This window comes from Ambystoma mexicanum, chromosome 14, assembly GCF_040938575.1.
Source record: "Ambystoma mexicanum isolate Mex_15411 chromosome 14, UKY_AmexF1_1, whole genome shotgun sequence".
Classification (NCBI taxonomy): Eukaryota; Metazoa; Chordata; class Amphibia; order Caudata; family Ambystomatidae; genus Ambystoma; species Ambystoma mexicanum.
This window is the reverse complement of record NC_090940.1, coordinates 193,265,379-193,281,079: the sequence shown is the minus strand read 5'-3', so window position 1 is coordinate 193,281,079 and position 15,701 is coordinate 193,265,379. Positions and strand designations below refer to the sequence as shown.

General features: G+C 42.1%; 1 protein-coding gene across 2 annotated transcripts in view; it reads right to left on the bottom strand.

Annotated features, from left to right (window-relative positions):
• The window catches only part of LRRC9 (leucine rich repeat containing 9), a 2,495,628-nt gene that overhangs the window by 2,138,472 nt on the left and 341,455 nt on the right, over positions 1 to 15,701 (bottom strand). For both annotated transcript variants that reach the window (XM_069638901.1, XM_069638902.1), the window contains one exon: positions 5,840 to 5,903. In XM_069638901.1, coding sequence (XP_069495002.1) covers positions 5,840 to 5,903 — 64 coding nt within the window. The remainder of the gene's footprint in view (positions 1 to 5,839; positions 5,904 to 15,701) is intronic.

The window sequence follows — 15,701 nt, the reverse complement described above, 5'->3', positions numbered from 1 at the left end:
GATTTCCTTTCGAGGTTACCCTGTGAAGCAGTCCCGTCCATATCGCATAGGGGAAGGGTATGTGAAAAACATGAAGGTGTTTCACTACTCAGTCCCCAGGGATCCCTTATTCAGGTGGCTAGGGAAGGGCTATTGCTCTTGGATCCCGACCCTGGGGGTGGACTAGCGAGGGAGGACCACCTGGGTAGGGGGTCCTCAGAGAGTGGGGAGGAGACACCGCAAGGTGAGACATGGTATCCCTCATTTTCTGACATTTATTTACCCCATATTCCCTCAACCTTTATGGATACTACAACTCCCATAACACCCCTCCTTTCTTTATCAGCCCAACTACTGAGATAAGGAAGAGTAAGAGTGAGACTAGGAAGATTAACACTAGTAACCTAATTGGCCTTGTCCCACTAATAAGGCCAGGCAGGGTCATGCACTCACAATCACACATACCTGAAACTCATGGACCGTTTTCCAAACTATAAATGGTGGAGCACAGAAAGACACGTGGAGCACAGAAAGACACGTGGAGCTAGACAGGTGCCAAAAAACAAAGGCAAGCTGGATGGCGAAACGGAAGAGCAGTTTAGAGAGAGCTGCCGAGAACCAGGCCAGGGAGAACGGGATGCTGACAGGCTGTGAGCTGAGGCAGGAGAAAGCGTGCCGAGGGAACTATTTCTCCAAGAAGCCGGGAGAGTTCAGTGAAGGGAGCTGAGGGGCTGGCTAATCACTTTCCTCCATGAGCGAGCAAACTGCTTGTTTCCATCCCAGGGTATCGAGGCCGCCAGGGAGTTTCTGAGGGACAGGTGGGCAAGACCCTGACCTCGACGAGCTAAAAACCGAAGGACGCGCAAAAGCAATCACAGCTAGTGAGTTCAAAGAAAGGGAGAGCCCGCTTTGTGATATGTGCAATTGTGAAAGCTACAGTGTTGCATGCAAGGATAAATACATTGAACTGAAAGCCTGAACGTATTTTCGCTGGCAAGGAAGTCGATGAGAAACAAAGTAATGGAGCGGTGCCGTGTGCGAAGGCACATTGTTAAGCGCTTCTTGAAAGATAACAAAACGGTGAATAATGAAAGCAAAATGTGTTGAAAGCCATTGAAGGAAAGGGCTTGAGGGAAAGAGCGTGCAGAGATCTGGAAAGGCTAATAGGAAAGCAAACGGATATTTTTGTGAAATAAGGAACAGAGTGGCCGAGGGCCCGTTCTGCGAAACCAAGTACAAGAGGCACGGACATTGACAAAGCAACCCTATCGTCAGAGTGGTCACAGATAGGGGTGAGAATATTGTGCGGTTGGGAAAGTCTATGACAAGGCAATTATGATAAGGACCCTGCTGTCAGAGTGGTCATGGATGGGGATGATAATAGTATGCACTTGTGGCGGTCTCTGACAGGTGAACATTGTGAAAGAGAAGTACAAAGTTTGGGGAAGAGAGTTCTCCCTGAGCTCTGTGAAGCGGAGCCGTTTAGCTGGAAAGTGTTTCAGCCATGTTTAAGTGTTTGAAGACAGGCAAGGGCAGCCGTTAAAAGTAACTAAAACGGAACTTAGTGAATATCTGTTTGTTTGAGAATTGCGAATCCAGGTGAGGGAAGCCCAAAAGACTACATTCAAGAGAACTGTGATGCATATTGAATTGATATTGAAATAGGCGAGGGAAGCCTAACAGGTTTATGAGAAATCTTTGAACTGTGCATACTACCCACCTTGAAGGAACTTTCTAAGAACCCCAATGAACTGAACTTTTGGAAGGGAGTGGGTAAACCACTTTCATTGCCATTCTGACATTCTTTTGATACACTATTTAATTTCATACCTTTTCCACACTTGGTTATTGTGAAATCTGAGAGCAAGCATAGGTGTCTGACACAGACTGGATCCTTTGTTTGACTGACTGACTGACTTGGACCATTTTATTTTACTTTGATGGTCGAGACTTCTCCCGTTATAGAAATAGGGCCAGCTAGGAAGTCTCCATCCCCAGTCAAACTTAAAGGGGTAGAAACATACCTTTTGTTTCTGTGTCCTTATCTGTGATACCATGCCTACCTCACAAAACAAAAAGGTTTTATTTACTTGCCCTTTCCTAAGGTGAGATTTCCCTACCTAAAGAAAATAAGGAAAGTCTGAGACAGAAAGTTCAACTTAAAAGTCTGTCTTTTTTATTTATTTATTTGCATTTATAAAGCGCACAAAACTGCCCTGGGGCATTGTGGCGCTGTTACAGCAGACTTAGTCTTGAACACAAACATAGGAATATGTTTACAGAAGTAAACCGAGTTACAGAGTACGTTTCACATTGGTAATAAACATTGAGCTTAGGGGTTATGCTATGCTGTGGTTACAATGCAAGCATGAATGTGCATGTGGAGGACTTTTAGCGGAATAGGAGGGTCTGTGTCCAAAACCCATACTTGCCCTAACAACTAAAGCTAAACAATGTGTAGGATGTCAATAATGAAGGAAATGGTGTTTAGAATAATGTTTTGAGCTCCTTCCAGCTCCTGACTTAATCTTTAGCTCCCCTTTCCCCACGTTCAATAAAGTTCTAACAAAGGATCTGGATTTCAAGCAGTTCCACAAAAACCTTGGGGTTCTCTTCCCCAAGTTCAAGACAGTTCCACGACACCTTGGCGTTCCCTTCCCCAAGTACAAACAGGCACCTTGTACTTGTTCTCAATCTCTCAAAGTTCAAGCTTAGTTCCACATCAACTTTATGCTGCTTTGGTTTTCTTACCAGTTCAACAGGTTGCTTTCCCTTGGTTTTCTTCAGCAACCTCCTTGGCTTTTCACAGTTGGGGCTCGCCTGGTCTAGATGCAGTTATCAGACTGCACAGTTTACCCAACACAGGTCGCACAACCAGGAGCCCTAGGCTCCCCTGCCCACAAAGGTCCTTCTGTGTTTCTATGTGTATTAGGATTCACACTTAACCTTCTTATCTTCTCACAGATAGGGCTCCCAGGTCTAGACTCTGTTGTCAGACCGCATGGTCCACCCACTACAGGTCGCACAACCAGGAACCCTAGGTTCTCCTTGTTAGCCTCTTGGCTTCGCCACAAAGTGCCACTCCTTTGCGAGTCTTTGGCATTGTCACACTGTATTCTTGCATTAATTTCACTTTTATGGATATTTTGTTTCTTTACCACTTTGTTCTTGTGTTCACTTTAAATTTCCCATCTCTGCTTTCTTTTGCGATTCATACAGGTTTATGTTTGGCTTTCAAATGGGCAGTATCTGTAGTTCATGCACATTTAGGCTCATAGCTTTGCCCAAAAGCTTTCATTTAGTTCGGTATTCAATCGGCACAATCTTCCACCCCGCCGCTTGCAGGTTAAATGACTTTTAATATTTTCTCCAGTTCAGTTTCTCATGTGTATGCATTTCATTCATCCAGCTTCCATTTCGGGTTGCCCTTACAGCCCCAGGAGTTCCCGGCACAAGTGGCTTACCCTCTGTACTCACCAGTCCTCAGTGACTCCACCAGGCAGCGGTGCACCTTGCTTCAGCTTTCGCCGGCACGTCTTGTTTCGTTCGTGTGCCCCTCTCGCACTTCGGTTTCGATCTGCACATGACCGCCAGCTACGCTTCCCTTCTGTAGATGCTGTCGGTCTCTTCCTTAATTCGCGAGCCCCGCTCGCACTTTGGATTCACTCGGCACATGACCAGCAGCTCAGTTGTTCCTCTATGAACGCTGCCGGTTACTCGTTCTCTCACTATGCCCGCTGCTCCGGCAGGACACCATGGACTATTGAGGCGTCCCCAATTGTGGTTTGCTCGCAGTCTGTCAAACTCCTGGGCTCCACAGTCCATTGGGGGGTCCTTCTGTCAGCGTCCTGTCTCTCCTGCAGGTCCCACCTCAGCAGTCTTCTCACAAACAGGCTTCCATGCTGGTCTACTCCCTTCTTATACACCTGCAACCACTTGATAGGTTGCAGGTGTGAATTCCAAATTGTAATTGCCTGGTTGCCATTAGTGGAGATCTTGCGACGTGCCTGTCCTTTACAACACTATGCATGCCTCTTCCTCGTCTCAGTACTAGAGTGGTGAAAACAGTTACTAGTGTTCACTACTCCGCCTCTTCCTCGTCCTAGTACTAGAATGGTGAAATGTGTTACTGGTGTTCACTACTCCAAGTTTCCTCTGCCTTGTCCCAGTACTAGAGTGGTTTGAATGAGGGGGAAATGTGGGGAGATGTGTTGCAATGATCTATAAAGGCAAATGAAGGGTTAGGTTGGTTTTAATAAGAACATGGGGATACCATGTCTCATATGTCACCCACTTAAGCATTTTCTTCTTCACCCTCTTCTGGGTGTTCTTATATTGATACTATCTCCTGGTGTTTTCTTGGCCCGGGGACAGGGGTAACAATACCCCATAACTGCTTCTAGGATTGAGGGTTCCTCCTGAAATGGAAAAAAGGGGTACCGCGTTTCACCTAAGGACATTTCATCCCCAGTCCCCAAGGAACCTCCACCCAGGAGATCTTCCCTCACTTCTCCACCCCAGGCTCAGGATCCAAAAGCGATGGCCTTTCCCTAGCCACCTGGGAAGAGGATCCAATGTGAGTAGATGCAAGAACGCCCTCAGGTTCCTCAGTTATTATTACGCAATTTAAAGGTAATCAATTTATCAACCTTAAAAGGATAAGGGCTGAGTTGGCACTACCTCGATTCAAATATATATTCTGCAGTTTGAATACACTGCTTGAGGTTAGCACTGAGCTATCTTTCCAGCTATCTATAACCCTGCACCCACCTACCTCACTACCAATAGGGATCCCACACCACAAGCTGAACACATGCCTTTGGTTGCCCTCGCAGGCCCTGTTAACTACCAACCAAAGTATACATTTTGGGCAGAATATGCCTATCCTTCCAAAGCTCATCAATAAAGCTTCCCTGTGCGCTGAAACATATTTATTTTATTTATTTGCATTTTTAAAGCGCTCACACAGCCCGGGGGTATCGAGGCGCTGTTACAGGAATATGTCTCTTAGTTGCGTATTTATAACACGCTTAATAACCGGAGGTTTCGAAGGCGGACGCAGGGATCAAACCTGTGTTGCTTTGGGTCGTCTTGTTTCCAAGGCGAGCACGTTGCCGCTGAGCTATCCTCCTGGGACTATCACCTGTGGTTCAGCTGACCCTTGAAGTTATACTTGTTCCGTCTTGTCAATGGATCCTACCTTAACTACCTGCCAATTACACCAAACACCTTCCTAAACCCCATCCCACCAACCAACCCCTGGCATTCAAAAGTAATAGCAGCTACCTAGAAATCTGTCTTTGAAGATCTAGTACCCAAGTCTGCCAACAGCCTCCCTGTTCTAATTTTCTCATCTGCAATTGCACCCATTGCAGTGACATGACTTACGATTGCAAAAGTCTAGACCAGGTCAGAATTCTTATGGATGCAGATTGCTTATGCTCACGTACTTCAAAACCCTGTCATCACCATTAGTTGATGAGGAAGAGCTTCTACAAAAGGAGAGAGAGGGGATATATTTTCCATAGACAGTGAGCTAAGGAGATAGATGTTAAACCTTTAGAGGAAGCAAATGTGTTTTTCACAACAGTGTTGCTTTGCCTGTACCTGGCTATACGCAGCGCATAATATGAAATCAGGTAATACAGTAACATATAATGTTATATATTAAAATGTAATCACTCATAGGCTTGTAATTTGAAATTATCAACAATATCATTTACTGTAACAAAATGGTTCAGTAAAATAAGACTATCCACCAGACACAAACTGAGAAGACAAATGTTTCTTTTGAACAGCATGTCCATGTTTTTCAGGTCTCCTACTTCATTGGCATTACTGTAAATACAAAAATACTTACCAATTGCGTGTATCAAGTTTCCAGCTAGATTTAATTCCTTTAAATTATGAAGTGTATTCAACCCCTGTACATAAAAATAGAAAATACAAATATTCTGTTGAATTCATTTGTGACTTACTTAAAGAATGTAAAAAATAACAAAACAACTAAACAGCTATCAAAATTGCATGTTGCAAAGTTGAACAGTTCCTTTTAATAGCTTACCAAAAAGCAACATTCTAGCAGAGTTTAGAACGGATGCTATAGTCTTCTTTGGGGTCAGAAGGTCTCAGGCCACATATTCCTATGGTGAGCACACTCTGATGTCTCCCTATTTGCCGTTATAATCATTTGAATGCCCACAGATCTGCAAATAATATTCCACCAAAATTGAATTGGACTAACAATCTCCCATTGCCGATACGATTTCTGGTGGCACGATGTGTTTAAATCCAACTGTAAAGTTGTGATATTCTGAATGCTCTGAAGCTAGGTTCAGTTCTTCAAAAATGTATCGATTTTCACCAAAATATCCTATAACCCTCTAGATTGCCCATACCTTCATGAATCAGAGCAGGTTTAACTATCATACTGATGGATCCAGATTGGCACCAGTATATAGCTGAGTTTGATATCACCTTGTTGAAAGAGAATTGGTCACTCATATATGTATCCTTGCTGATTATGTGACCTAGTTCATGCCAGCCACCTTCGCGCACACAGGGCATAATTTGGGATGTCTTGTTTTTTTTTTTACCTCATTGTAAGCCTCCTTTTCTTTGGAGTCTACTTATTCCAATAACATCCAGGTGATCCGCTTTAGATTTTCTCTGATGAAGATTGCCTTACATTAACAATACATAATTACTGTGGCAGAGCTGAACCATCCCTTTTAGATTCAAATGAAATACACATTTTGTACAATCATTTCTTCAAATAGGTACTGCTAACATTGGCATCTGTCTTGTGTTATTGTGGTTGGGGATCTTAATGTGCATTTTGGTGTGGAGGAAAATAGTTTAGATATTCATTTGAACGAATACGAGGCATGGGAAAATTCCACCCATGTCGATTGTCACAGAAGGCACCAAAAGAACTCTGACTCAGAGAGTTCAAAGGTTTTTATTTTCTTTGTGAGAGTCTAGTGCCGTTCATCTCTCTCTCATCTTACCACAACCTTCCTCTCTAAGCCAGGCGTCTTTAACTCCCGGTAAGTTTTAGCAAATGATGACCTCCACTGGAAAAAGTCAGTCTTTTCCTGAAGATGGTTTCCTGAATGCAGACTAACTCCCTCAAGGTCTTCCTAACTCATTCTACTCAAACCAAGAATTAGTGTGCTAATAGGAGTTTGGCTAGTGCCTTGCACTAACTTTGTTGAATTCTGCTTAGTTCAGTTACACCCACAACCGCTCTTCTCTTCTACTCTTACATCCCTATGGCCTACTCCCCACACCAGTCTTCTGCCCTTCAGATGTTTCATTCCTCCTAGTTCCTGCCACCTCCTTTTGATGTACATCTCCTCCCACTCCACTTTACTTCTCTTTGAAATGTATTTTTATTTATTTAATGTGTTATAGTTTAACATAAACTTTACACATAAAATAATATAATACGAAATAAGATACAGAATAAAACATTCTATTAAAATGCATACTTTTCATTACATTACATTACATTATACTTATACTTCTCCTGGTAGTACAAGCAAAATAAAACAGTCACTCTTTTGGTCAACATACGTCATAAGATCAGTGCAACAACAAAAGAAACGTACTTGAAATAAGGATGATAAAAAAATGTTAGTAACATCCTCAAATTATATATATATTTGCCAAGTAGAATAAAGTAAGGGGTAAGATATAAATGATGGCATAAGGCAACAATGATGGTACTTATGCCAAACTTCATTGATATATTGTTTTTTTTATATTACTAACTGGTTAATTTCACACATACCCAGTCATTGCTCAGCCCCACTCATGGGCTTGTCAATCATTCCTCTCTTCGTCCGCCATCAGGCTTACCCACTCCTCCACAATCTTCCATACTCTGAACAAAGCCATGTGTAATCCCCCATTTAAGGGGTTAATACATTGCTTCCAGAAGTATTCATCTTGAATGAATTCTAGATGGTGAATATACTTGCCCAGGTGTTTCACAAGGTCTGCCCCCATCTGCGGGCATTCTGTCATAACATGCTTAGCTGTTTCAGCATTTGATTTAATATGGCATAATCAGCAGAAACAGTCTTCTTCTCTTTTTTAGAGCGAGGGGCTTAATACACTTAGTATAGGTAGTCGATTCATGCGCAGCAGCAGTATGAACCTCCTCACTCTACTAGAAGGGCATAACCTTAAATATGGTTGAACTTTCCTAAAGTTATATAGCACATCAATGACGAACAAATAACTCTTCAGACTTGCAAGATGGTTATAGTTTTTGTTCCAATTTCATAACCCCAGCTGCTTTTCAAATGTGCAGGTAAGGGTGTGACAGTTGTCACCCCACTCTGGTGTCCAACCTACATCGCTAAAAACAGTGTTCATGGCGCAGTTGAAACTAGATCTGGGGCCCAATCTGCATTCTGCTTGATGAAGACTCTTAAGCAGCAAGTTGGCAGAGCCCGTCGTCATTTTAAGCATCATGTCTGCTCTTTTCTTCAGCACCAAGGCCTTGAGGGAGAGTAGACCCAGTTCTAAACGCAATATCGCCATAGGGACACATTGCGGCAAGCCTAATATGCATGTCCAAAATCAACCTTCCACACACTGTAACCATTCCAAGCCGATGTTCACCAAGCTCTCAATGCCATAGATAACGGCAGGAGTCAGGCATTGCATGTATAGCTACATTGCCCCCAACAGCATGTAGACACTCTGTCTTTTGTTAAATTGAGCAATCATAGAGGTTAGTTGGTTAGCCTTCTGAATACGGGTCTCAATACACATTTTATAACCTGATTTCACATCAAATTCTATTCCCAGATATTTATATATGGGAGTATATATAATTGCCATGTTAGGAGCAATTAGTTTGGGACAAGCTACCTGCTTTGCAGTGAATAGCATAAGCTATGTCTTGTCCTTGTTGATCATGAGACTATTAAGTTCAGCATACGCCCAAAGAGAACTGGTAATGCGCCGCATACCAGAGAACATGTGATCTAAAAGGACAAGATTGTCGGCATGTGCAAGAACTGTGCAATGTGTCTGACCGATTTTGGGTAGGCAGTCCTGGGTCGATGATAAAAACCGGCATAGATCTGAAGTGTACACATTTTATAAAAGTGGGGCTGTAACACATCCCTGTTTGACCCCTTTAGTTTGTTCGACCAATGGTGGTATGGTGCCTCTCGAGTCCAGTCTGATGGAAACAGTGGTGTTCTTATGCAATCGTTTGAGATAATATAAGATCCCCATCAGGCAGCCTAAATACTCTAATTTCTGCCATAATATTAATCTATCAATGGTGGTGAAAGCTGATTTAGCTCTTTCATTTTACTCCCCTCCTCCCCACTACTACTCCTCTCTTCCTTCTACTACACTCATCCTCCTGCTACTGCTCTCCTCCCCCCACTAATGTTCTCCCTCCTACCAATGCTACTCTCCTACCACCAGTACTACTAAAATCCTCCTACTACTACTACTCTCATCCCACCAGTCCTACTCTCTCTCCTTCCACACCACTACTCAGGCACTCCATCTTATCTATACCATTCAATTCACATTCACACATTACTCTAGCTTTCACTACTCACTGACTCATCAAAGTGCAAACTCACACTGAAGAACCACTGTCACTCCTAAACCAATACCCATGAATCTCTTCCACAAGCCGGTGCTCCCTCCTTCCTCCTGCTTGCCTCTTCGTAATCCTCCTCCCCTACCTCAGACCTCTGTTTAAATATTCTTCTCCCTGTGAGGACTGCCCTCCTTTCCTTAACCAATCTGGCCCTCTTGTCCCCTCTCGGAGTGTATGTGCAAGGAAAAGTCATGAAAAAGGGGGATAAGCCCTGCCGCTTTCTCCACACAGGATCACTGCAAATGAACAGGGTGTTGTAGGAAGTTCATTATCAGAGTTTGAGTGCCAAGGCCAGTTCCTGTGGGCCGTCCCAGCAAGTTTGCGAAAAGGGACTCCCTATCCCCCTCTTCGTCCTTGGCGGTCTATAGAACCTTTGGTTGAAGGTGAAAGCTTGCACACTGATACTGCTGCGCTCATGACATAGGTTTCTGCCCTGTGTTGGGGATGGCTGCTCTCTCGCTCTCTCTAGCTCTCATAGGTACGCCACAGTGATAAGATCTCTGCAGGGCAGTGGCTGTACTTTTTGGCTCTTCTTTCCCGTTTGGCAAATGGGGCTTTGATGGTGGTTCTCTCGCTGGCCTATCTCTGTTGCCTCTTGGCCTCGCTCTGGGGCTCCTTGAAAGTAAAGATAAAGAAGGGCCAGTATCAGTACTACTAGGCAAGACTGGAGTTAAGGGTCTGAAACACACACACACATTGGAACAAGGGGGGGGGGTGCTTAGGAATAGGGCCCCCTCTCTGCTGCCACCGTCCACCTCAGTGGTAGGATTCATTCTGGATTACTCCTTATTAAGCCTCCCAATCCTGGCTGAGAGGGGTTCCGGCCCTACTCCCTCTGCCCCCCCACAACAATTGTAACACAATCCAATCATATTTCATGAATTCTCAAGGTAAGAGGCTATTTGACTTGTTGGATATCCTTGTTATCCTTGTTATGTTATTAGGATTTGTACTGCACACCGCTGCAATTTTAATGGTTTCGAGGCACTCTGCCAAATGTGCAGGTGAGTGAGTGGATTTGCTTAGTTAGGGGGAGAAGGAAAGCAAGATTGCAATGGTTTGTGTTGAGGTTGAAGATTGGAAGTATTATGAGCTTTGAATGCTTGTAAGCTTTCTAAAGGTGATGTGTAGGAGGCATGGAAGTCTTTGTGCTCAGAGGGCCGGCCTCCTGCCGATAGTGTGTGTATGTGTTTGCCAGGGGCTGAGAATATCAGTTGTAGTTAGAGGTGTAAGTTTGGGACGAGCGTCTTTATAAAAGTTGTATGCAAGTGGCTGGATTAATTTGTGTGTGTCGAGGAAGGTGGAGATAAATTGAGGGTTAGTTAAAATGTGGTGAGTGTTCTTGCTGTTTCCGTAGAAATTTCAAATTATTAGTCTTGCTGGCAGTTACCTGGCTTTAGTAGTTGATGCTTGAAGATATCCTGTGTTGAGGTTTAGATACTGCATGAAACAGGGATGGTGTTGTCTTAGGGTATTTGCTGAGTCTTCATGTGATGTCTTTCTGCCATTATGGCTTCCTGAGTGCCATGGCAAATGTTCTAGGCAGTGAGGAGCAGGTATGATGTTATCTGCGGTTGTGTCTGTGAGGGAGACGTTTGCGCTGCTTGATGGGTGCAGGGTAAACTTTCAGAATTCAATAAATGGAGTAACTTCATGAAGCAATTTGGCATGCGAATGGCCAACGGATCTCTCCCCGGAGATATCCCTCCGCAAACTACGTGGCAAAGAGGTTCCTCAGTAAGTACCATTGATTACCTATATCTGTCAAATAAGAAATTCATGTCATCAAAAGAATTCAAGATAGTGAAACAAACTAGCAGTGACCATCATATGCTTCTACTCACTTGGTCGAGAGATAAAGCAGAAGCAGATACCAATTCTCAATGGATGTCACAAAAGCTGATAGTTAATAATGCCAAATCACGCTTCAAGTAGTACCCATCGAAACTACTAGATCTAAATGACAATTTGCTACAAAAGAGTGATTCACAGACTGCAATATCATACGTAGATCTGTTGTCTGCCTATAGAACCTTTTTTATCCCTTCTGGTCGTGTTCCGGCCCATACGTATGATCATTTACTGTCTCAAAAAAAAAAGCTTATCGTAGAGAATTAAGATCTGCAAGACGACTTCCTTGGTCCAAAATGATTGCTGCCTGCAAAACGTTAAAATCTTGCTACAAAAACTGGGTGCGCTCTTATAAAGAACAGCTGTTTCAAAAAGATGGGGAAACCTTCCTGGCTGCCATAATGAACAAGAACTCTGCTCATATCTGGTATTTACTTAATTCAACATCGAATTTAAACAACGAAACAGCACAATTAAATGGAGTAACGGAGAATCAATGGGTATTGCATTTCTCCAACCTATATATGGATAAATCCTTTCAAGCATATGAACACAAAGGTCAGGACTCATCATCCTGGAATTTAGATTGCTCGGAAGTTATCATTGAGACACTTATTACTAAATCATCATCCTCAAGAGCTGCAGGCCCGGATGGCATTACCAACTATATGCTGAAACAACATCCATGGCACTGGGCAAAAATTTTGAATAATATATTCCATCAGATATTGCAAACCCGGAGAATTCCAAACTCATGACGTACCTCCATCATAGTCCCGATATTTAAAAAAGGAGACCGAAATATAGCATCGAATTATCGTCCGATAACGGTATTGGACGCTCCGGGAACATTTTTCACTCGATTGGTCTTATCAGCATTTAACAACTGGACCCAAGAAACCAAATGCCGAGACCTTAATCAAACTGGATTTGTTTGTGGGCTGGGGACATCAATCAATCTCATGATCCTCAATTCTTTAAAAGCCCAAGCACAGCACTCCAAAACCTCCCTATTTTTCGCCTTTGTCGATCTAAATACTGCATTTGATTCTGTCTCCCACGTGAAATTCTTCCAAAAACTAACCAGAGCTAATTGTCCACATGATATATTGGACATAATATGTGCCTTACACTCAGGCACGTCCTTCCGGGTACGACTATCTACTATCGGTCTGTTATCGACAATAATAGAAACATCTAGAGGACTGAAACAGGGCTGTATTTTGGCTTCGGCACTATTTAATTTCTTTATTCATGATGTCCAAGAAGTTTTTTCCTCCATCTTAACAGACTCACCCAAAATTAATGGCACAGTAATACAAGCGCTGTGGTACGCGGACGATTTAGTCCTAATATCCAAAACACCTACAGGCCTCCAGAAATTAATATCAGCCCTCTCAATTTATTTTGAAGAGAATGAGCTTTCTATGAACATCAAAAAATCTCAGATATTAGTTGATACCCCAAAGTGCTCATTAAGATCAAAGTTTGTATGGATGGTCAAAGACATTGCTTTAGATATTGTAACCAACTATAAATATTTGCGAACTCAGTTTGAATCAAATCTAATGACTATTGAACATCTGCAGTCAAAACAAACTGATGGTTGCAATTTCCCAATCAAAAGTTATTCTTCATAAATACGGTAAATTCTCCATCAAGCCTGCATTATATTATTGGTTACAAAAAGTAACTCCAACCCTTCTCTATGGACTTGAAGCTCGAGATATCACTGATGTTAAACATCTAGACAGACTGGAAGCTAAATACTGGAAAAGCCTATTGCATTTACCTCAATCAACCCCGATCTCGTGCATTAGATATGAATTGGGTCTCACGTCACTCAACGCCAGATACCAATGGCAACTTTGTGCTCTATTTAGAAAATGCTTGGTAAATATAGCTGCTGATACTGTTATAGCCATCTTGTCTGACTATCTGTTCTCATCTAATCACTGTTTTGTTGTAAAATGGACCACCTATGTGTATCGAATTCTGGCTACAGCAGATGTAGATGTTGAGACTTTAATTCAAAATCCTGAACGAGTTAAGAAAAAGATCTTTCTTCAAGACTGGCTGCCTAATCGCGATCTTTGTTTAGGTTATAAAAACCTTAACAGCCATATATTCCCAGACAAAAAAATGGGAACTGTTGCAAATTATTTGATTAAATCGCCCTCACCACATATCCGTATAGCAATTATGAGATTGCGCTTTCATTTGTGGCCTACACGAGATATCTTAGCACAACAAAGGCAAATTGTTGTTTCAGATAACTTTTGCAGATTTTGTAACAATATGTTACAAAAAGAAACCTTAGAACATTTAATTGTTGAATGTTCCGCACTAAGTTCAATAAGAAATAACATGTATAAAAAACATCTATCTACTGTTGCTAATGTCCATCCTAGTTTGAGATGGTCTTGTTTACTAAACTCAACTAATATGAGTTTACTCATTGCCTCTGCAAATTTTGTGAATAATCTTTGCTTACCTATGATAGCAGACGATTAACTAAATACCATGAATGGGCACTTGATGAATTTATTCGTTAACATGAAGAAATTGTAAAAATCCTTTTATCTAATTCTGTGTAAAATAGTGTATCCTGAATCAATGTGTAAAAATGCTTTTGTATAAACAATCTTGTAAAAATCATAAATGATTAAAAACAAGAATAAATAAATAAATAAATAAAATAAACTTTCAGTCTGTTAAGCAGTGAAGAGCCTGGTTTTTAGACTTTTCCTGAATTTCAGGTGGAGCTTAAAGGTGGGGAATTTTCTTTGGTAGCATGTTCCAGTATTTGGCCACCATACTGCAAAAGACACAGCATCAATACCTTTCTCTGCTAATTCTGCTGGTTTCTAATAGTATTTGATTTCTTGATCTTAGGTCTCTGTTTGGTTGGTAGAGCGAGATTTTGTTTGGATTCATTCTGCTCCATGATCTTCACGTTTTCTGTGGGTCATGGCTTTGAACTAGATCCTTTTTTGATTGATAGCCAGAGGAGTACTCCGAGAGTTGGTGTTATATGTTCCCTCGCATTGAGTCTGAACATTGGTTTTCTTTTTAAGAAGACCGAATACCTTGGTAAATGCTGTTTTTCTAGTCGATTCTTGAAAGAATCAGGAAGATGAAGGACAGCACTCAGTCTGCATAGAAAAGATAGGGCATAACCCGTCGGACAGAGCAGAGATGGTAGAATAACTTTTTGACTATTGCAGTGACCTGGGGTTCTAGCGCGAGTCTGTTGTCTATTAATATGCCCAAGTACTTGATCACATTAGATGTTTCAGAATACCACATGAGGTGAGACTATAATTGTTTCCATTTTGTCGGGGTACAACTTTAGGTAGTTAGACATAATCAATTCACTTATTAACAGGAAGTAGTTGCTGAGGATGGTGATGGAGTTTCCATTGTGAGTCATTTTGTATATGATTTGCTTGTCATCTGCATTGTTGTACCAGGTAAGCCCATAAAGATTTTATGATCTTCAACAAATTTGTCATGTTTATGTTGAAAATTGGCGAGAGGGTTGATCCCTTGTGAACTCTAAATGTAATGGGTTGTGGGTTTGAACTGAAAGTGGGGAGGCAGCGGATTACTGCTCTGTACTTTAGGAACATTCTCATCCACTATAGAGTTGTGTTCTAGAGCCCAGTTTCCCCAAACGTTTTAATTAGTGTATTGTGGTTAATAGTTTTGAAGGTCGCTGAGATTTCGAGGAGTATGAGTGCCGAGGTAATATTGTCATCTACTTATATTTGGAGGTCATCCGAAAGGAACACTTTTTCCAATTCAGTCCCTCCTACAGGTCTAAAACGGACTTACCAGCATTCCAGTAAGTTATTAGATTCTACATGCTTCAAGATGTGGCTGTATATGTAGCTCATTCGAATTTTGGCTGGCTAGGGTATGTTTGAGAGAGAATTAAAGTTGGCGGGGGTCTTCTGTGTCCCCAGTGGTGTTTTTAGAAGTGTTTGACTTCAGCAGCATTGGAAGAGATTGGCACAATTCCTATTTCAAGCAAGCAGTTCATTCATTTGTAAAAGGCGAAAACTGGTGTTTCCTTGTTGAGGATCTCTTTGTAGATGGTCGGGGGCGTGGGAGAATAAGGGAGATGGTTTTGTTGCTAAGTTTCACCATTTCTTTTAAACTCTGGTTCAGCTGTTCATCAGTGGGGTTTGTGAGGAATAAAGGGAACTTGTCACTTCTCCCCAAGGGC